The sequence below is a fragment of the Thamnophis sirtalis genome, unplaced genomic scaffold, assembly GCF_051295495.1.
Source record: "Thamnophis sirtalis isolate CommonGarterSnake01/CBP01778 unplaced genomic scaffold, rThaSir2_p1.2 scaffold_6, whole genome shotgun sequence".
In the NCBI taxonomy this organism is placed as follows: Eukaryota; Metazoa; Chordata; class Lepidosauria; order Squamata; family Natricidae; genus Thamnophis; species Thamnophis sirtalis.
The window spans coordinates 8,072,311-8,095,127 of record NW_028261386.1 but is presented as its reverse complement, the minus strand read 5'-3'; the positions used below and the strand labels follow the sequence as shown (position 1 = coordinate 8,095,127).

At 47.4% G+C, this 22,817-nt stretch overlaps 1 protein-coding gene across 1 annotated transcript in view; it reads left to right on the top strand.

Moving 5' to 3' along the window:
* The window catches only part of CLUH (CLUH binding protein of NUMT mRNA), a 112,262-nt gene that overhangs the window by 76,044 nt on the left and 13,401 nt on the right, over positions 1–22,817 (top strand). Inside the window, exons 11-21 of the mRNA XM_087717186.1 lie at positions 376–605; positions 2,104–2,208; positions 2,413–2,513; positions 5,882–6,034; positions 8,331–8,393; positions 11,248–11,492; positions 14,399–14,483; positions 17,773–17,926; positions 20,018–20,157; positions 21,173–21,253; positions 22,139–22,264. Coding sequence (XP_087573312.1) covers positions 376–605; positions 2,104–2,208; positions 2,413–2,513; positions 5,882–6,034; positions 8,331–8,393; positions 11,248–11,492; positions 14,399–14,483; positions 17,773–17,926; positions 20,018–20,157; positions 21,173–21,253; positions 22,139–22,264 — 1,483 coding nt within the window. The remainder of the gene's footprint in view (positions 1–375; positions 606–2,103; positions 2,209–2,412; positions 2,514–5,881; positions 6,035–8,330; positions 8,394–11,247; positions 11,493–14,398; positions 14,484–17,772; positions 17,927–20,017; positions 20,158–21,172; positions 21,254–22,138; positions 22,265–22,817) is intronic.

The window sequence follows — 22,817 nt, the reverse complement described above, 5'->3', positions numbered from 1 at the left end:
ATCTGTGTGTGTTTTGCAGAGAAATGGAAGGATCTTGTGTTGTTTATTCCTGTCCTTAATTTTTTTGCAGAGTTACAAAACCAATAATCCAAACCCTTTTTAGTTCCACTGCTTTCTGTGATGTCTTTGTAGGCTCCTAGTATTCTCTAGTGCAGGGGTCACCAACCTTGGCAACGTTAAGACTTGTGGACTTCAACTCCCAGAGTTGAATTCTGGGAGTTGAAGTCCACAAGTCTTAACGTTGCCAAGGTTGGAGACCCATGTTCTAGAAGATCCGGAACCTTCATGCCTAAATATACCCTGCTCCTTCTGTCATCCTTACTCATCGAGTCCGCTCCTCCTCTTTTCTTCTTCTTCCCCCCCCGTCTACAATAGGTATCTCATGTTCATGAAGTTGGCTGCTCTGCAGCTAATGCAGCAAAAGGCGAACAAGCCAAGTAGCCCCTCGGCGGGAAACGGGAGCAGCAGCCCTACCACTTTTCCAGAGAACGGTGTGGAAGACAAGGAGACCCCTCTGCTAGAAGTCAGCAAGATGGAGGATAATACTCCCGGTCTAGAGCAGGTGAAAGAGCTCACAGAGACCATCGCATCAGATGATGGAGCAGGTATCAACTCTCGTGGTGGGAATCCATTTCAGGGTCCTCCATCTCAGCGTGCTAGGTGGTTTTATTTATGGTTAGATTAACATCCTGTTTTTCACACAGGAGCTCAAGGTGGCATAGATACAGTGATGGGATTCAGCCGGTTCGCACCTATTCGAGAGAACCAGTTGTTAACTTTCACAGCAGTTCAGAGAACCGATTGTTGGAAGAAATCTCTCCCCCCCCCCCCCAATTTTACAGGGCTAATCCTGTAAGGAAGGCAGGAAGGAAGGAACATTCTGGTGGTGTTTCTAGCCTAATCTTTATTGCGCTACTTACAGAAACTGCCTCTCCGGTTAACCCTTGTCTCATTTGCAAAGCGCCCATCAACCTGAGTGACGTTGAGTTAGCCACACCCACCCAGTCACATGACCACCAAGCCCTGCCTACCCAGCTGGTCATCAGGGCAGAGAACCGGTTGTTAAATTATTTGAATCCCACCACTGCATAGAGAGTAGTCCTTCCTCCTATTTTCCACCTAAGAGCAACCTTATAAGGTAGGTTGAGTTGAGAGAGAACAGCTGGCCCGAAATTGCTCTGTGAGATTCCATGGTTGAGGGAGGGACTAGAACTGGGTTCTCACTCTCAGTGAGATACCTTCATCACGTCAACACAATGGCTGTATGACTGCGAGATTGGCCTAAAGCGGGCGTGGGCAATTATGGCATCTTTATGACCTGTGAACTTCAACTCCCAGAATTCCTGAGCCAGCCATGCTAGGAGTTGGAGTCCACAGGTCATAAAGTTACCATAGTTCCCACCCCTGGCCTAAAGTCAGCCAGGGAGCTTCCTGTTGTGGCCCGCCAGCGGTCTGCGGGGCTGGCAGCAGATTCAGACTGTGAGGAGGTTGGGGAGGAACATGGACCAGTCCTGGAGTCTGTGGAAGGCTCTGATGAGTGCTCTGCATTGGAGGCAGAGGTGAGGCCAGGGCCATCTGACAGTTATCAGCTGCCTTCAGAGTCAGACATCAATGAGACTGGGGCCTGTTCCCAATGCAGTTGCCAGATGAAGGGAACAGTTAAAGGGAACAGTTAAAGAACAGGGGTCGACTTGGGAGTAAGGCCACAGATGGACGGTGAATTGCCCCTCCCATAGGGAATAAGAGAGGCAAGAAAGGGGAGTTTGCAGGAGACAATTAGTTCATTCCTGCCCAAAGCACAAATTCACCAGGTGCTTTGGTGCTGAGGGGAGAACTATACCGTGGGCCTCCATTCCTAATTCAGTTGAGCCACATGGGCTCTGGGAGTGAAAGAAATTGAGTACTTGTGTTTCCCATGTCTGCAGGACTTTTTTATTATTATAATTTTGCAGCAGATCCACAAAAAGCATCAATTTTCTCAAATTGGATCGCACCATAAACAGAGAACTATTTGCTTATTGACGCCCTTTGATTTCCAGTTCTTAATGTCTGTAAATGTTTCTCGGACCCTGATTCACATCATTTTCTCTTTTTCTCACACAGTGGACCCCAAAAGCAGAGAAGTGATTCAGAATGCTTGCAAAGCTGTTGGCTCCATCAGTAACACGGCCTTCGATATACGGTTTAATCCAGATATCTTCTCGCCAGGTGAGGGTCGTGTTTTAGGTGGATTGGAATTTTCCAACAGGTCCTACTCTTTGGTCCTTTGCTGTCAATCTCAACAGCCCAGTCTTGAACTGAAGGGGGGGGGATTTTGTGCAGTTTGCAGATGGAAGGGAGGGGGGGCGGTTGCTTCGGTTTAATCTGAAAGAGGGATGGGAAAAAAAACCCCACAATCTGCTTATCTCCCAGGTGTCCGCTTTCCAGAGTCCAGCAAAGAGCAAATTCAGGATCAAAAGAGATTACTGAAGGATGCAGCTGCTTTTCTAGTATCGTATCAAATTCCAGGCTTGGTGAGTGAACATTCAAAAGGTTAAGGAACAGGCTTGGGAAAGCACCATGGTTAAAGGAGGATGGGTGTTGTTTTTGAGAAAAACACAAGAGCCACCTGGAGTTTGCAAATGATATGTCTGATATGCATAACGATACACGTGTCTACCAAGATTTTATATTCCCAATTTAGAATAGAATAGAATAACAGAATTGGAAGGGATCTTGGAGGTCTTCTAGTCCAACCCGCTGCTTAGGCAGGAAACCCTACACCACTTCAGACAAATGGATATCCAACATCTTTTTAAAAAATTCCAATGTTGGAGCATTCACAACTTCTGGAGGCAAGTTGTTCCACTGATTAATTGTTCTAACTGTCAGGAAATTTCTCCTTAATTCTAAGTTGCTTCTCTCCTTCATTAGTTTCCACCCATTGCTTCTTGTCCTGCCCTCAGATGCTTTGAAGAATAGCTTGACTTCCTTTTCTTTGTAGCAGCCCCTGAGATATTGGAACAGTGCTATCATGTCTCCCTAGTCCTTCTTTTCATTGAACTAGACATACCCAGTTCCTGCAACCGTTTGTCCAATTTCTTCAAGAAGAAACAAAATTAATTCCGCCACATACTTTTGCTAAAACCTACGATTACCAACAGATATTTCAATGCAATATATGCTCCAATCTCATCACAAAAGCAATATAGCACTAGCACTTATATACTATTCATAGTCCTTTATAGCCCTCTCTACGTGGTGTACAGAATCAGCATATTGTCCCTAAAAATCTGGGTCCTCATTTTACCCACCTCAGAAGAAGACTGAGTCAATCTTGAACCGGTCAGGATCGAACGGCTGGCAGTTAGCAGAGTTAGCCTGTAATACTGCATTCTAACCACTACGCCACCATGGCTCTTATATGTAATATATTTAACAACTGTATATAAAGAATAGGAATGAGTAGTATTGATATGGATAATAAATTGCATCTTGTTACATATCCTGAAAGAATAGTATGATAGACTAAACTGGACTCCCTCATCCTATAGAGCCGAGGTGATACAGTGGTTAGGGTGCAGTACTGCAAGCCTCTTCAGCTGACTGTTATCTGCAGTTCAGCGGTTCTAATCTCACCGGCTCAAGGTTGACTCAGCCTTCCATCCTTCTGAGGTGGGTGAAATGAGGACCCAGACTGTGGGGGCGATATGCTGACTCTGTAAACCGCTTAGAGAGGGCTGAAGCGGTATATAAGTCTAACTGCTATTGCTATTGCTATATATTTTCCATAGGTATAAACTCCCAACTCCCAGAATTCTCAGCAATGGCCACCATGTTGGCAGGAGAATTCTGGGAGCTGAAGGCCACACGACTGGAAAGCACCTAAGTTGGGCAAAGAATGGACAAACCAAAGCACGCCTATGTAATAAGAAGCCAATAGCAATGATTTTGGCATCAGATCTGAAAGTTTTACACCAAGGAGGAAGAAAAACCGCCTTTGTCTTCCCTGCATCTTCTTTCCTTCCACCCCAAAGTTACAATCCTACTTCATTATTCCCTGGTGATTGGCTGGGTCGAAGGACGTGTGTTCAGGAGCTTAATTTGAATATTCCGGGTTGCTAAGCTGCTTATTCGGGGGAGGTTTTAATCCCCTTCCTCTTTTGTGGATGATCTGATATAAAAAGATGACTTTGGTCTGTCCTCTGAGTTAGGGATTGGCAACCTCAGAGTCTCATCCTCATTTCAGTAGGCCATTGCAGTGGATTAGGACCGATATCAGCAGGCTCATGATTGAGGAACGGCGAAAGAAAAGAGTTATTGTTGAACTGTGGAGTTGGAGGAGACCACCAGGGTCCTCTAGCCCCAGGGGTCTCCAGCCTTGGCCATTTTAAGACTTCTGGACTTCAACTCTCATGCTGGCCAAGGAATTCTGGGAGATGAAGTCCACAAGTCTTAAAAGTGGCCAAGGTTGGAGGCCCCTGCTCTTGTCCATCCCAACAATGGAGAGGGAAAGTAGACTAGAATAGAATTCTTTATTGACCAAGTGTGATTGGACACACAAGGAATTTGTTTCTGGTGTACGAGCTCTCAGTGTACAGACAATCAACAAGGGATAAATCATGATCATAATCCTAAAATACAATCATCGTCATCAATCATAAGATACAGATAGTCCTCAACTGACGATTACAATTGAGCCCAAAGTTTATGTTGCTAAGAAATTTGGTGAAGTGGGTTTTGCCCCATTTTATGACTTTCCTTGCCACAGTTGTTAAGTGAACCATTGAAGTTGCTCAATTAGTTACACGGTTGTTAAGAGAATCTGGCTTCACATCTTGACTTTGCTTGTCGGAAGGTTGCAAAGGGGGATCACTTGAAGAGCCAAGGTGGCGCAGTGGTTAGAGTGCAGCACTGCAGGCTACTTCAGCTGACTGCAGTTCTGCAGTTCGGCTGTTCAAATCTCACCGGCTCAGGGTTGACTCAGCCTTCCCTCCTTTCGAGGTGGGTAAAATGAGGACCTGGATTGTTGTTGGGGGCAATATGCTGACTCTGTAAACCGCTTAGAGATGGCTGAAAGCCCTATGAAGCGGTATATAAGTCTAAGTGCTATTGCTATTGCTATTGCTATCACTTGACCCCAGGACACTGCAGCTGTCATAGGTGTGAGCCAGTTATCAAACATCCGAGTGTACATCACGAGAGAGATGCTGCAAATGGTCATCAGTGGTGAAAAATGGTCATAACTCGCTTTTTTCAGTGCCGTAATCATTTCAAACGATCACTAAGTGAACTGTTGTAAATTGAGGACTACCTGTACTTATTAACCCATCATGAGAAACTAATCGCAATTGTAAATCGTAAGAAACTAATCTGTCAGAGGTCCAAGTAACACCCCCAATGAAAGAAGACTTGGAGGTTTGAGTTCCCTCAAAGTTCTGTTTTATTAGAGATGTCATATTGGCACATGTGGGAAAACCAGAATCTGAAAGCTTCCCCACCCAAAAGAAAGTCCAAGCCTCTGCCCACCACCCACATGTCCATCACATGATCCAATCAGGCACTGTCCCAACTGGAGATGCCTCCCAGTCACACCACTCCAAGTGCAGGGCAGAATTTCCTTGACTCTCTGAGAAAGGAATGCTATGTTGTTATGACTATATATCTCCCGTACTGCATATAATCCCCCCTCCCATTTTCCCACAGCATTGAATGTGGCTGACGGAAGGCCCAATGCAAAATATGGCTTCCAGGCCTGACACCATCCTTGATAGGTAGATGTCCAATTTCTACTTAAGAGCCTCCAGAGAACGGAAAGCGGTGACACTTATCTACCACTACCGCATTGCTGTTCTCCAACCAAAGACCCTTTTCACCTCTTCGATTTTATTTTCTCTTGAAGGTCAAGGACTGCCTCGACCACACCATGCTGCCCATGGATGGCACCACCTTAGCAGAAGCCATGCATCAGCGGGGTATCAACATGCGCTATCTGGGGAAAGTGGTCACCTTCATCCTGGAGACTCCCGCCCAGAATCAACTTGATCACATCTATGTAAGCCTTCTAGTTTTTTTTCCCACTTGTCATCTAATTAATTAAACAAATGTATATGGGCGGTGATGGCAAAGCTTTTTGGCGCGAAGTGCTGAAGCGCTTGTCAAGGCCGCGACCTGGAAGAGGAGCTGCCTGGTTTCCGGCACGCACATGTGCACCGACCAGCAAGTTTTCCGGAAACTGCCGCACATGCGCACATGATGATCAGCTTGCCGGTGTGCAGGCTCACACCGGAAAACGGAAAATCAACTCTTCCAGTTTCCGGCACTGATGCACGCACAAAGGGCAGCTGATCATCATGTGCCCATGCACACCATAAATCTGGAAGAGGAATGGGCGATGCCACATGTGCCAGGCGACCTAGCTCTGGGTGCCACTTCAGGCACGCACCCCACAGGTTCGCCATAATGAGCATCTGTCGAGTATACGTACATCGCCAAACTACTCAAAATTTCTGCTACCGGTTCGTTAGAACCGGCTGAATATCACCTCTGCTTCCATTCCCCATCATCCAGTCAGAACTGAAGAAGCTTCTTGAATGAGAAGTGAAACATCTTCAAAGAAAAACCAGAGAATCCTGTTGCTTCTTTAAAAAGCACCTTTAGGACTCCTGATGGCTTCTACATTAAAATAAAGGTGTTCCTGGTTAGAGATTGGTGAATTGTTAGCAGTGACTCGGGAACCATAGAAAATATCTCTTTTATCTTGTTAGGGCTCCCTACTACTTGGAACCATTCTCCCAAAACCTTGAATCATCAATTAACCCAAAGCCTGGGTTTGCACAGTATGCTAACCTAGAAAAACAAAATCAAGGTTAAAACTCATTACGCAGATACCTCCACTGTGCTTTTAATTGCTCTGGGAAAAGCGTGTGGCGTGAACACAGCCCATAGGGTAACTGAGTCTCCATTCAGTTGATGCTATGAAAATAGCAAAGGCAAGCAGGATTTGGGCTGAAAAGCTCCATTAAGAAAGCAAGTTTGGTGTGGAGGTTTTCTTTTACGTGCATTGAGTCTTTATCGATTAGCCCTTGGGCCATATCAAAAGTGCAAAGTTCCAGAAATGAATTATTACTAAAATTTGATCAAAGCAATTTTAATTTCATAAAATACAATTTAAAATGGAATTGGAATAAAATACAATCTGAAATGAAATTGGAGTAGAATACAATAATGTAAGATATAGATAAAATATGATAAAATTATATTTCTGTGTCATCCTTACAATCTACCCTAATCAGTCCCACGTATGCAGATCTCAACCAAACCATTTTGTTTAAGTACCATGTTGTGTTAAATATTATTTTCAGGTTCTGGCCACACATAAGGTTAGTTGTTTTGTTATGGGGATCCCAATGGGTCCTTCATTTGGTATATGGACCAAGGTACCTGTGTCTCAACCCCTTATACAAGCAACAATCAAATAGGATGTGAGCCAAGTCTTCTACCTCTGCCTCTCCGCAAATGTAGTTTGTGACTCCTGCAGCCTGGGACTTTCTACCATTCTTTCTTTAGGGAAAGTCATAACATTTCCTGAATTTGGAGCCAACCTGAGCCGTGCCTAAGGCTGTGATGGCGAACTTATGGCATACGTGCCACAGGTGGTACGCGGAGCCATATTTGCTGGCATGCTAACAGACTGCTCCGGCACGAATGTGCGTGCTGGCCAGCTGATTTACGGCCTTCCAGAAGGCCGGGGGAGACCTTTTTCGCCCTACCCAGGCTTCAGGAAAGACTCCAGAGGCTGGGGAGGGCAAAAAACAGGCCCAACAAGCCAACCAGAAATTTGTTCCCAATCGTTTCCAAACTTCCGGTTAGCCCATTGGGGGCATTTTTCACCCTTCCCAGGCTCCGGAAGCTTTCCTGAAGCTGAGGGAGGGTGAAAAACTCCCCCAACGGGCCACCGGAAGTTCAAAAATGATCTGTTTTTGGCTTCCGGAGGGTTTTCAGTTGACTGGGGGAGGCCATTTTTGCCCTCCCCGGGCTTCAGGAAAGCCTCCGGAGCCTGAGGAGGGGTCTTGTGCGCATGCTCAGGGAGGGGGGAGAATTGAATTGGTGGTGCGAGATAGTGCGCGCACGCAAGAAAGAAAAAGGTTCGCCATCAGTGGTCATCATCTAAGGAATTCTGGGAGATGTAGTTCTAACATACCAGGGAGCCCCAAATCAAGAATCCAGAATTATTTCTGTCTTTGAGAGAAAGAATGCCAGGCAAGATCCTATGTCGAATTGGAGAAGTTTTGTTTTAATAGGGCAGCCCGAGCCTTTTGTAATAACTGCTTTTGTTCTTTGGAATACAGAAAATAGGAATCACGGAACTGATCACTCGGTCAGCCAAGCACATCTTCAAGATATACCTGCAGGTATGAATTGGGTTATCCGACTCTGAATGTCATCACTTGCTGCCCTTTCCTTAGCGTGATTATTTCTCCACCCACCCACCCACCCGCACCCTCCCCAGTCTCCTTCCTCAAACTAAGAGAAGCCATTCCCTCATTAGGCCCTTGGGACTGTCGCCTAGCAACCGGAAATGCAATCTCATTAGGACCTAAAATAGGTACAGGCCTCTGTGAGGAGCAGGGGTGGGGTGAGGAGTCTCTCTCGATGGCTGCAGCAACATTTGCATGCCTGCATCTGTTGCAAAGATTTCTCACCCAGGTTTCCATCTTCCCTGGCGTTTCCCCTTTGAAAAGCAAAGGAAAGGGGGGGGGGGGAACAGATGAAGGTTGTGGATTGTTTTTGGCACAGCTAAAAAGAAAGTCTCACCTTGAGTAAAGGGGACATTTAGCCAGCATTCTTGGTTAGCCAGATCTCGGGACACTTTTTAACCTTGTTTGGATTTCTTTCTGGAATAAAGACACTTTGCTAAAATGTTTTTTTTTTTTTTTGCATGCTAACTCTTGACTCTCAAACACCTTGGCACATTTACCCGTATTTGTTTGGACTATAAGACCCACATTAGCTTTAGAGGAGGAAAACACGAAAAAAAAAATCTGTCTCTGCCTCCCAGCATCCATCTGGTATTCATCTGCCTAGCGCCCTTACAGCAAACAGCCTGGTCAGCTTCAGCACGTTATCGTAGCACGTGGCTCGTCTGAGCTCCGCTCTTTTGCGCCCACCACCGGTCAACTGAGCTGAGCTGCTGCTGCTGCCGGGAAACACTGTACCCTTCACTGCCCAGCAACTGATTGGCAGTTGAATCGGCTTCCCAGAATATCACCGCCATTTGCCACTCGCCGCCACTGTCACCTATAGCTGCCATTCGGCGGTGGCAATTGGCAGCGGCAATTACCGCCTAGAACAGCTGATCAGCAGTATTCCAGAGGCCAATCCAATCAGCTGTTCAGCAGTGAAAACTCCAGTGTTCCCAGGCGGGCTGTGAACGGCAGCAGCGGTACTGTTTTTCCCCGAAATTACATGTCCTGATAATAAGGCCATGCCATATTTTATATGCCCTCCCCCAAAAATAAGCCCCCTGGACAACCTCTCTTTCCAGCCAGGCAGAGCGCCACTCACCAACCTAGCGATATCCTGAAGGCGCAAAACCACAGGAGCCGGGGGGGCAAAGGCGCTCACATTGCTTGATGCCTTTGGGATACCGCTAGGTTGGTGGGTTGTGCTGTGCCCAGCTGGAGCGGGGGATTGCTGGGTAGCTGCTCTCACGAGCAGCCGCCTGGCAATGCCCCTTTCCAGCCGGGCAGAGCGCCACTCACCAACCCAGTTATATCCCAAAGGCGCTAAGCCGCGTGGCGCTCTACCTGGCTGGAAAGAGAGGTTGCGCAAGCACTTGTTCTGCCTCTAACTCACGTGCCTCCCAGCCTCACCATGACCAGCTCCCCCTGCGGGGCTGGGCTGCTGCTGCTGCCACCACCACCACAGCCCTGCTGCCGCCGCGGCCATGCTGCAAACATAACTGGCTTCCAAACTCCGGAGATCTGCTGCCGAGTCTTCTGGCAGTGCCGCTCTGGGACTACACTCTATGGTTGTGGGCTGGCTGTTGGAAGACTCTGGTGGGATAGAGAGTCTTCCCGCAGCCAGCCCACAACCATAGAGTCCCAGAGCGGCCACTGCCAGAAGCCTTGGCAGCGGATCTCCCGAGTTTGGAAGCCAGTTATGCTTGGAGCATGGCCGCGGTGGCAGCAGGGCTACGGTGGCACCGGAGCCCTGGCCCGGCCCTGCAGGGGAAGCTGGGCATGGTGAGTCTGGGAGGCACGCGAGCTGGAGGCAGAACAAGTACTCACGCAACCTCTCTTTCCAGCCGGGCAGAGCGCCATGCGGCTTAGCGCCTTTGGGATATGACTGGGTCGGTGAGTGGTGCTCTGCCCTGCTAAAAAGGGGGGTTTCAGGGCGGCTGCTCATGAGCATGGTCACCTCATGGCTTTGTTGCGCTGCTGCGACAGCGCAACACAGCCGTTTGCCCCTGAGACTGTGCCCGCTTCAGGCGCCTGCTCGCAAGAAAGCAGCCACCCAACAACCCCAAACCAATAAGTCCCCTCCCCAATAATAAGGCCCAAGCAAAATTGGGGGGGGGGGGTCAAAAGAAAATAAGTCCCTGCCTTATTTTGGGGGAAACATGATAACAAGCGGAGGTGGTCACCAACCCCCCCCCCCCCGGCCCACTGCAATATTTGCTCTATAAGACGCATAGATTTTTCCACCCACTTTTTTCGGGGAAGCGTGTCTCATAGTGCGAAAAATACGGTATGTGTGGCTGGAACAGTTTCTAAACCAGGGTCTCCTCTACAAGTGGGTTCCCCAATGGTTGAGCATGGTTTACGGTATAATACCTCTCTGAGGCGTTTTGGTTTTTTTGCGCTCGCTCTTTTAATAGTGCAGGAGAGAAACAGTCCATTTGGGTTAGTGGTTAAGGCAGCAAGCTAGAAAGCGAGACATTATACGAGTTCAAGTCCCGCTTTAGCTATGAAAGTCAGCTTTCTGACTTTTGAGCCAATCCCTCTCTCTCTCAGCTCAACCCATCTCACAGGGTTGCTGTTGTGTGGAAAATAGGAGGAAGGTGTGTGTTGGGATTTGTTCCCCGCCTTGAGTTATTGTTAAAAATAAGAAAGGCGGGATGCAAATAAATAACACACACCCATAATAATAGTTACACAGGTAGTCCTCAATATGACTGTAATTAGGAATGGAGTTTTGGTTGCTAAGCAATGCGGTCATTAAGTGAATCCTAGACCAACCCCGGCTCTTCTCTTTCTCTCACAGGGAGTGGAACTCTCAGGGTTATCGGCTGCCATCAGTCACTTCCTCAACTGCTTCCTAAGCTCCTTCCCTAACCCCGTGGGTCACCTCCCTGCCGACGAGCTGGTCTCCCGGAAGAAGAACAAGCGGAGGAAAAACCGGAACTTGGGCACTGCCGACAACACCGCCTGGGCTGCCATGAGTCCCCAGGAGCTGTGGAAGAATATTTGCTCGGAAGCCAAGAGTTACTTCGACTTTGGCCTGGAAATGTGAGTGGAAAATCAAAGGTCGCAATCCGATTTGATTTAGAGACCGAGACGGCAGCGCACGACTTGAGATCTCAATGCCCCTTGGGTATTTTGTGCACGTTTTAATTATAGTTAATCCTCGAGTGACGGCCACAACGGAGCCCAAAATTCCTGTTACTAAGCGAGACAGTTGTTAAGTGAAATCTGCCTCATTTTATCAGCCGCCTTCTCACAGTTGTTAAAGTGAATCGATGCATTTGTTAATTTAATAACACCGTTGTTAAGTGAATCTGGCTTCCCCGTTCACTCTGCTTGTCAGAAGGTTGCAAAAGGGGATCCCATGAACAACCCCCCCCCCCCAGGACACTGCAACCATCATAAATACATGCCAGTTGCAAGGTTCCACCACAAAACCGTGGTAGAATAAAGCGCGCTCGATGAAAGCGCGTACGTGACGTCATCACAGCGCGACAAAAACATCGCGCTGTGAGCGGTAAATTTAAAATTAAAGCGAAAACCTTACCCTAACCCCCCCAAACCTTAAACCTAACCCTTAACCTAACCCTAAACCTAACCCTAAACCTAACCCTTAACCTAACGCTAAACCTAACGCTAACCCTTAACCTAACCCTAAACCTAACCCTAACGCTTAACGTAACCCTAAACCTAACCCTTAACCTAACCCTAACCCTAACCCTTACCTTTATGTGAATCGGCTTGCTTTAATTTAATTTTAATTTAATTTATTTTTAATTTTTTTCGTCGCGCTGTTGATGACGTCACGTACGCGCTTTAATCGGGCGCGCTTTAGTGGACCGCGGTTTTGATGGGTCACGCAGTTGCAAAGCACCTGAATTTTGATCACATGACCCTGAGATTGCTAAAACGGTCCTAAGTGTGAAAAACACTCATAAGTCATTTTATCAGTGCCGTTGTAACTTTGAAGGGTCACTAAGTGAACTGTTGTAAGTTGAGAACTACCCTTCTAGTATTTGAGATCCTATAGGCAATGGCTGTCACATCCAAGTTGTGAGCGGATCCCGTGTCCAATAGGATGCGTCTGTCGTATCCCTTGGAACTATAAAGCCTTCCTTGATTCTAGAGCAGTTTTTCTCAATCTTGAAGATGAATGGACTTCAACTCCCATAATTCACTGCTGGCTGGGGAATTCCTCAAGTAACCAAATTGAGAAACACTGTTCTAGGAGGCTGGATCTAGTACATTATAAGTTGAAAAATCCCTTAGCTATCATGGAAGCCATCAGAGATGTAGGCAACTTTTTAGGATCTGTAGAGTGATGTTTGTCTTTCAAAGGCAGGGGTGTCAAACATAAGGCCTCGAACTGGATCTGGTTCGTGACGTGGTCAGATCCGGTCTGCAGGGCCATCCTGGAAAATGTAAGGAGCCAGGGCCCAGTCTACCCAATGTAAAGGGGAAACATCGGGCCAGCGTGGCTTCAGCCCAGTCTACCCAATGCAAAGGGGAAACATCGGGGCAGCGTGGCTTCAGCCCAGTCTACCCAATGCAAAGGGGAAACATCGGGGCAGCGTGGCTTCAGCCCAGTCTACCCAATGCAAAAGGGAAACATCAGACCAGAGTAGCTTCAGCCCAGTCTACCCAATGCAAAGGGGAAACATCGGGCCAGCGTGCCTTCAGTCCAGTCTACCCAATGCAAAGGGGAAACATTGGGGCAGCGTGCCTTCAGCCCGGTCTACCCAATGCAAAGGGGAAACATTGGGGCAGCGTGCCTTCAGCCCAGTCTACCCAATGCAAAGGGGAAACATTGGGGCAGCATGGCTTCAGCCCAGTCTACCCAATGCAAAGGGGAAACATTGGGGCAGCGTGGCTTCAGCCCAGTCTACCCAATGCAAAAGGGAAACATCAGACCAGCGTAGCTTCAGCCCAGTCTACCCAATGCAAAGGGGAAACATGCCAGCAGTTTGGGGAATGGTGTCAAGCTGGCCAAGCCCACCCAGTCGGCCACGCTCAGTAAATGGTGTCAAGATGGCCACGCCCACCCAGGCAGTCATGCCTGCCCTGTCCCCCGAGGTCAGCCACAGCCCTGATGCAGCCCTCAATAAAATTCAGTTGGACACCCCTGATCAAGAGCCTTAGGAAATGACAATTATCCCTCTTGTTTTTCTCTCCACCATTACAAGATCACTGAGCATATTATGAGTTTAATAAGCTTTTAAATGGAAATTTGCTTCCTTGTTGTATCATTTGCCACCCCTTTTTGGCCCTATCGTCTCAAAGGGAGAACCATCAAAAGAGGTCTGGGCAGCCTCCACATAACAACATCCTCTTGATTTAGGATTAATGTCTTTCTGGACATTTGGGGGAAGTAGGACGCTCTCTAAAGATAAGGCAGGCAGCGATCCTCTAGAAGGATTTTTTTGGCTGGGACAACTAGCTCTGAAAAACCCACCACCATCATTAGGAAATTGGTAGAGCTATCTCATTTAACTATAAGCCAACCAGAGTTGCTTTGCAAAGTGAGATGAGCAGCAGATAAATTTATTGAAATAAATGTTCCCGCTGATGCAAGCTTTCTGTCCCACTCACATTTGCTGAAATTACTGTGCCGAAATGCACATTTTTTCAACTTGGCCAAACTTCTGCTCCAGTGCTGTCACTTTTATGTGCTGATCTTCCATTCTGCAAGGATCGGGATCTCAGCTAGACATAAACCTAGGTCATTTTTTTTCAGTACTTTTAATTAATCGCTAAATGAATGATCATAAGTCGAGGACTACTATACCAAGAGGTTGGAAAAACACATCCTAGAAACAGCCAAACTGCTTCCATATTGTTGCTACTGTATTAGATCGCAAAGGAGCATCTTTAGCTTAACAGAGGGGTTTGTCAATCCATTTGATCTGCTTAGTTGTCTGCTCTCTCCTCCTGACTTCTGTTTCCTTTTGCAGTGAAAGTATTGATCAAGCAGTAGAAATGTACAACCTACAGAAGATTACCCTGTTGCGGGAGATTTCTCTCAAAACTGGAATTCAGGTGAGATCGACGTGCATAAACCATGGTTCTGTTCTCCACACCTCACTTCTTCAACCAAATTCAAAGGAACCCAGTTGCTAATATTTCATGCACAAGGTCGCCTTTTCAACCTACACTCCTTCTCAGTGTGCAATTCTCCAGCCAGCGTAGTTAACTGTGGCAGAATTTTGAGCAAGCAAAACTTCGAGGCAGGTAGATTCCTCAAAGGATAGCTTCATTGGATATATAGCAATAGCAGTTCGACTTATATACCGCTTCATAGGGCTTTCAGCCCTCTCTAAGCGGTTTACAGAGTCAGCGTATTGCCCCCAACAACCCGGTCCTCATTTTACCCACCTCGGAAGGATGGAAGGCTGAGTCAACCTTGAGCCGGTGAGATTTGAACCGCTGAACTGCAGATAACAGTCAGCTGAAGTGGCCTGCAGTACTGCACCCTAACCACTGCGCCACCTATATCGTATTGGCACAGATCTGTTGGAAAACGGCTCTGAAGGTTCCCGCGGTTTTCACCTAATTAAAAGTAAACGTTTTCCACTTTCTCAAAACAATCAGTCACATGGTCCAATCACGGCTCTGTCTTGGTTGCCTGGTGACATCGCTCCTCCTTCCTCTGACCAGGTGTGAGAATGTCCTTGGTTCCCAAGATAAAGTATTTTATTTTGGCTACAAAGTCCCAACTATCTCAAATCCCCCCCTCCCTATCCCTCAACTCCAATGTGGCAACCCTGAAGCTCCACAATGGCTTCGGTCAGGTCAGCTTCAGGGTTGACATTTGAAGTCCACGGGATGATGAAAGCTTCCTTAGGTCGTCTCCTTAGCATCTGCCTGCCTGATTTGGGTGGAGACAGGAACGAGATTAATTATTTAGAATTCTGTTATATCAGCCCAATGTTAGTGGACTCTTGAGTGGTGCGCAGCATAAATCAAAAACACCATAAAATATAACAAGTGTAAAAGAATTGCCCTATTTTGGGCAAATCCTGTTCAAAGACCATCTTTTGGACCTCCGAGAACAGGGGTCAGCAATCCGCGGCTCTGGAGCCACAGGTGGCTCTTTTGTCCCTCTGCTGCGGCTCCACCCGTCAGCTGCCCAATTGATAAGGTTAGGGCTAGGGCTTTTGGTTAAGGACAGGTAGAGGAAAAAAGACGCCGTGCTAGGAGGAGACCGTGGGGGGGGAACTGGACTTCCAGTTGGCAGAGGAAAAAGGACGCCGTGCTAGGAGGACACTCTATGGTGGGGGAGCCAAACTTCTGGTTGGCTCGAGAATTGAACGGAGGGGTGGGGCTTTCAGTTAGGACCTTTGTGGCTCTTTGAGTGTTTACGGTTGCCAACCCCTGTTCTAGAGTAAGAGCAGCTTCCAGCCCAGCCACATCTCCAAGGGAAGACTATTCCCAGGTGTGAAAGCTTTCACTGAAAAACCCTCATGTGCAAATGGGGATTCTCAAAAGACCTTTTAGACCAGTGTTTCTCAAACCGAACAGCTTTAAGATAGGTGGGCTTCGACTCCCAGAATTCCCCAGCCAACATGGAATTAATTAAAGGGAATTAAAGTGCTTTTAGTTCAGAGGACTGTTATTGTTTGTGTCTGTCTGGCCCAAGGAACCACGAATGACATGGGGAATTACTACAGAGTAGTTCCTTTATTGTTGCTTAGGAATCTTGCCAGACTAAAACACTTCTCGGCATAGCTATTACATGACCAATTTTGCATCCAGTTTTGGCCGCCAAAATACAAAAAAGATGTGGAGACTCTAGAAAGAGTGCAGAGAAGAGCAACAAAGAGGATTAGGGGACTGGAAGATGAAACATATGAAGAACAGTTGCAAGAACTGGGTATGTCTAGTTTAATGAAAAGAAGGACTAGGGGAGACATGATAGCAGTCTTCCAATATCTCAGGGACTGCCACAAAGAGGGAGTCAAACTATTTTCTAAAGCAACTGAGGGTAGGACAAGAAGCAATGGGTGGAAACTAATCAAGGAGAGAAGCAACTTGGAACTGAGGAGAAATTTCCTGACAGTTAGAACAATTAATCAGTGGACCAGAAGTTGCCTCCAGAAGTTGTGAATGCTCCAACACTGGAAGTCTTTAAGAAGATGTTGGATAGCCATTTCTCTAAAGTGGTGTAGGGTTTCCTGCTTGAGCAGGGGGATGGACTAGAAGACCTCTAAGGTTCCTTCCAACTAATTCTATTCTATTCTATTCAAGGTTACCTGTGAGCTGCTAGAGCAGTGATGATGAACCTTTTCGGCACCAAGTGTTGAAGTGCTTGTCGATGTCGCATTCTGGAAGAGGAGCCGTCCAGGGGGCATGCGCGCACCGGAAAATGAACTTCTGGTTTCCGGTGTGCACATGCACGCACGCCAGCAAGTCTTCCAGGAACTGGCACGCATGCGTTCATGATGATCAGCTGGCTGACACGCATGCCCACACCAGAAAACAGAAGACCAGCTTTTCCGGTTTCCGGCACTGCATCAAGCACAAAGGCCAGCTGATCATCGCATGCGCATGCATGCCAGAAACCCAGAGGAGGAACAGCTGGGTGTGCCACGCAACATGGCTACGCGTGCCACTTCGGACACACGTGCTATCACATGGTGCTAGAAGGTGTCCTCCTTCACCCTCTTTCTGCATCCCAGAAAGTCCAAGCGATGATGTCTCTTTACTCCCTGGAAAAGAGCCCCTCCTGCAAATTTGGACTATTGTATTTTTCGGAGTATAAGACGCACCTTTTTCCCCACAAAAAAAGAGGGTAAAAATCTGTGTGCGTTTTATACACTGAATACAGCATTTTGGGCCTCCCAAAACCCCGCCCCTTCATAAAAATGGATGTGCAGAGGGTTTAGGAGGCCTGCAAAGTGCTCCTGAGGGGTAGGGAGGGCAAAAACGAGCAAAAACCAGCTCATTTGTGCCCCCAGCCCCCAGGAGCACTCTACAAGCCTCCCAAAGTCTATGCATCCCCTTCTTTTTAGCTCGTTTTTTGCTTGTTTTTGCCCAGCCCCCAGGAGCACTTTGCAGGCCTCTCAAACTCTCTGCATGTCCCATTTTTCACAAAAAACGAGGCTTGCAGTGGGTTTGGGAGGCCTGCAGAGTGCAAAAACTTTTTTTAAAAATGTACCACTTCGAAATCTTGGTGCGTCTTATACTCCAGTGCTTCTTATACTCCGAAAAATACGGTATATTCCACCACAGCGTCCAGGCCCTAGGTAGCTGGAGGTGATCTCCTTTCTCTATGTCTTCCTGTGGACATCAGGAAAGCCTAGAAAAAATTGGCTTTTGTGCATTTCAGATCCTGCTGAAAGAGTATAACTTTGATAACCGTCACAAGCCAACGTTCACCGAGGAGGACATCCTCAACATTTTCCCCGTTGTGAAGCACGTCAACCCCAAAGCTTCGGACGCGTTCCACTTCTTCCAGAGTGGGCAGGCGAAAGTTCAACAAGGTGGGGAACTCCTGATGAATCCTCTTCCAAGCTTCACATGGGAAAGGAAGAGCCAGTGGTGGGAGAGGGTTGCCGATTAGATCTGATGCTGGCTCCCTTTGAAATGCGCGAGGTACCATTTTTCCCTAAGTTCAGTTACAGGGGTATAGAGATCTCAAAGATTCAATTATTATGTCGCAAAGGTGCTTTTTTCAAGAGGCACCTGGACTTTCTGGTTTTTCTTTGGAAAACGTTTCACTTCTCATCCAAGAAGCTGCTTCAGCTCTGACTGGTTGGTGGGGAATGGAAGGATTTATATTCCCTGCAGACAGCTGGTTATTTGCAGTCTTTTAGAAGGTCATTGAGGCCACTGGGAGGTTTACCTCTGTCCTCAGGTTCATCTGACTGGTGCAAATGGGTTTGGAGACGCCTTGGAACTGTTGAAAGGACTGTGTTGGAGATAGATGATGTTGTATCCCTCCCCCTCTGTCAAAAGAGACCTCTCTCAATAGAGGGGGGGGGGATTGACAACATCAGCCTACAACGCAGTCGTCCTTTCAGCAGTTCCAAGAAGGCTCCACAACCACTCAAGTGACCCTGAGGACACAGATAAACCCCCAAGTGGCCTCAACGACTCTCTAAAAGGATGCAAATGACCAGCTGTCTGCAAGAAGTATAAATCCTTCCATTCCCCAACATCCAGTCAGAACTGAAGAAGCTTCTTGAATGAGAAGTGAAACATCTTCAAAAGAAAAAACAAGGAAGTCCAGTTGCCTCCTGAAAAAGCACCTTTGGGACAACCATGACCTGGATAACTGAGAATCTCCATAGAAAAAGTCAGTTATTTATTTTATAATAATTTAAAGCGCCAGGTTAGAAACAGGAGACTGTGAATTAGGCGTGAAAGCCAGCTGGGTGACTTTGGGGTGGTTGTCAGGGGTGGGATTGAAAAATTTTAGCAACTGGTTGTCTGCCCAGTTGCTGGGTGGGTGTGGCCTACTCGGCCTCCTGTACCATGGAGGAGGAGTGTTTTCACCCTCCCCGGACTCTGGAGGCCCTTCGGAGTCCGGAAACCAGCCCGTTTCTGGACTTCCAGAATTTCCAGGTCGTCCATTTTTTGCCTCTCAGAGCCCCCGCATGGACCCTGCACCTAGCTGGCATCCAAAACGGGCCGTGTGGGGACTCCTGAGAGGGGCAGAGTGGGTTGGGCGGGGCCAGCCAGTTCCTTGCAACTACTGGTTCGGCGAACCAGATGTAAAATTAGCATCCGGTTCATCCGAACCGGCTGAATTCCACCCCTGGTTGCTGTGGTGGGAAGAATAAGAGGAGAAAGGAACATTAGGTATGTTAGCTGCCCTGAATTATTTATAAAAGTAATAAAGGCAGGGGAAAAAAATAAATAAATGTGCTGAAGTGGGCATGGGAAAATTCTGATCTTCCAGATGCTGCTGAAATTCAGCGTTTCTCATAACTGGATCTGAGGGGAATTTTGTTCCCCACAGAATTAGTGGAAATGTTGAGTTATTGAGCCTTATAACCTGGGTATAAACTAAGGGTGGAAAAACATTGAGGAAGCTCTTAAACCAGGCCTGGAAGCAACAAATCTCCTCCTTTAAATGCCCCACCATTGTCAGCTGGCTGGACCAAGTTATCTATCCACTCAGTGATGGGATCCTACTGGTTTTAACAACTGGTTTGGTGATCGGGTGGCATGCACACGTGCACAGTTTTGAGAAAAAGTATCTTCTGCATTACTGCTGGGGAGGAAAACAGCTAAGGGGTCGCAATCCGCTCTGCTGCGCGACTCAGCTGAGAAGATAAAGGTGCATTAAGCGCAGGGGCGGGCGGGCGGGCCCACTTCATCTTCACAGCGAATCGGTTCGCTCCCAGCTGATGGTCGGAGCTACCGGTTTGCCCAAAAAGGTCTGAACCGGTAGAATCCCACCCTTGTATCCACTGCTATAAAGATTAGGACCGTGGATTTAAAATGAGCAAGAAGAAGAACCCAGTGTTCCATTAGAAACATGGATTTGCAAACTGGCAGAGAGCTTTCTGCAACCTGGTTTAGTGTCTTAAGGGAAGGAGATCTTATTTTTCCGTCTCTCTCCTAAGGTTTCTTGAAAGAGGGTTGTGAATTGATCAGCGAAGCCTTAAACCTGTTCAACAACGTGTACGGCGCGATGCACGTGGAGATCTGTGCCTGTCTTCGGCTGCTGGCGCGCCTGAACTATATCATGGGTGATTATTCAGAGGTACGGAGAAACAGAAACCTTGAGTCTGCTCAAAGCCTCTGTTTATTCTACGGAATCATGAAGAGCCTTGGCAAATCAAGACAAAACATATTGTCAGAGTATATTCATGAACTGGAATGGGGCATAGCAACAAGGTCAGCCAATGGGGGCTGAAACACTTTGGAGCTTGGGCATGGCTTAGCTCTGTAGCTCTGAGTCTGTGCAAAAGCTAAAAACTAGTCTGCTGCTGGAACCGAAACCAATCTGTCTCCTCTCTATCATGTTGGAAGAGCCACTCTTGGTATTGTATATATGTCTCATGTGTTGTGTTATGTACATAAAGAGAAGGTTAATGAATCAAGCTGCATCAGTTACCTGTGTGTGTTTTCTGGATTTGGTTTCTGCAGCAAACTCTCTGACACATATACACCTGGTTTTGCATACCTGGCAGAGGGTTCCCTTCTCTCAATCCTAATGATGGATGGGCTTTCCCACTTAGCGTTAGTCGGAAGACATTGCCACAACTTGTAGCATCCATAATTCATGGGCTTTTAACCAATGTTCCCTTCTGTTCTGCCTAACTAGGGGTGTCAAACTCGAGGCCCGTGGGGCAGATCCAGTCTGCGGGGTGCTTAGATCTGGCCCGCGGGGCCGCCCTGGAAACAGCAAAGGACCGAGCCCGCAGTGCCTCTCCAGTGAAAATGGAGCTATGGAGAGCCGTGCGCCAAGCTCCATTTTCGCTGGCAGATGGCTGCAGGAGGCCATCGCGGCCGAAAATGGAGCCTCGATGAGCGACGGCGAGCTGGCCACGCCCATCCTGGGCAGCACCTCCTCCCGGCGCCCTTGAGGTCAAACACAACCCTGATGCAGCCCTCAATGAAATTGAGTTTGACACCCCTGGTCTAGAGGCTTACAGCAGCTGAAGCCACAATCCCTGAGCTACAGCTTCCCCCGTACAAAACAGGAGCTTTACAATAAATGCCGGCCACAACAGCTAATTTAGTTTCTCCAATTGCATTTTCTTCTTTTTTTTTAGGCCTTAAGCAATCAACAGAAAGCGGTGCTAATGAGTGAAAGGGTCTTGGGCATTGAGCATCCCAACACAATCCAAGAATATGTAAGTAGCATAACAAAGCAGGGAGGGCTGGTGGGAAGAAGGGGGTTGCTTTTTCTCCCTGCCATAGCGGAGACCTAAAAAAAAATGTGATCCATCTCAAGCACAAAGTCCAGAAGTGGTTTCCAAGTAGAGACAAAAGTCATTGCATTTTTTTGATCAAGGCAAGTCCGTTTAGCCGTCTCTGCTAACTCCACCAATGAAACGTCGTTTTGGGTTTTACCAATTAGATAGATTCGTTGTTGTTATTATTATTATTATTTGTTTGTTTGTTTGTTTGTTTGTTTGTTTGTTTGTCTTGTATGCCACCCACTCCCGGAGGACTCCGGGTGGCTCACAAAAGACAAGGGAAAGGGGGAAAACGAGACAAAGACAACATATTAAAAACAAAACCAACATTCACAATTTCCGTGGAGGCAGATGCTTCTCAGCTCCCCCCAGCCTGCTGGAACAGCCAGGACTTGGTGGCTTTGCAGAAGGCCGGGAGGGTAGTAAGGGTCCGGATCTCAACAGGGAGCTCGTTCCAGAGGGCCGGAGCTGCAACAGAGAAGGCTCTCCCCCGGGGAGTCGCCAGCTGACATTGACTGGCAGATGGCCAATACATTGTTATCGAAATGGCTACTTTATATTGTTATGTAACAGTAAAAAGTTGACGTTTGATGCTATTGTCTTATCCTACTACACCAAAGGGAGTTGGAAATCAAAGGGGCTTTTCTTTTGTCCTACACTTTTCCTTCCCTTATTTTCCTAATATTTTTCTTGGTATTTTTGTATTTTATATCATAAACTTAAGAATTTAAAAAAAGGATTCAATCCAGAGGACACCCTGGTAGGTCAGCCGTTGTGTGTCTGAGCCTCTCTCCCCTTCCCTCCTTCCTTCCTTTACAGATGCATCTTGCTTTGTACTGCTTTGCAAACAGCCAGTTGTCCACAGCACTCAATCTACTGTACCGCGCACGCTACCTCATGCTGTTGGTATTTGGGGAGGATCACCCAGAGATGGCCCTTTTGGATGTAAGTCACCTCTTCAGCTTACCGATGCTCTGAAAAATATGGATTTTTTTCCCCCCCAGCTTTTGACACTCATGGGGTTTGTGGTCTTAGGAGGGAAAGTTCCCCTAGAGCAGGGGTAGGCTGGATCCGGCCCGTGGGGAGCTCAAGGCCCGTGGGCCAGATGCAGTCCAAGGGGTGCTTAAATCTGACGAATCTGCAGAAGAAGAGACTCTTCTGCAGATTCTCCGGTGCAAAGAATGTGTTGCACCCAGTGGGTAGGAAATGATCCACCTTTTGGCTCCCCGGGGATCGCTGGAGGGTTTTGTGGGGGTAAATAACACACACACACACACACACACACACACACACACACACACACACAGGCTTAGCCATCTCTTCCAACCGTGCTTCACTCATAGTTTTCTGCTTTGCCTGACCTGTTTTGGAAAATAAAAATTGTAACTCCCTTGTAGCTGCTTATGCTCCCCCTGGGGCGAATGTTGGCATCCTGATTCAGTTCAGTGATTCATGTCATTCTTTGTCTTAATCAGATCTAACAATCCAGGACTGCTTG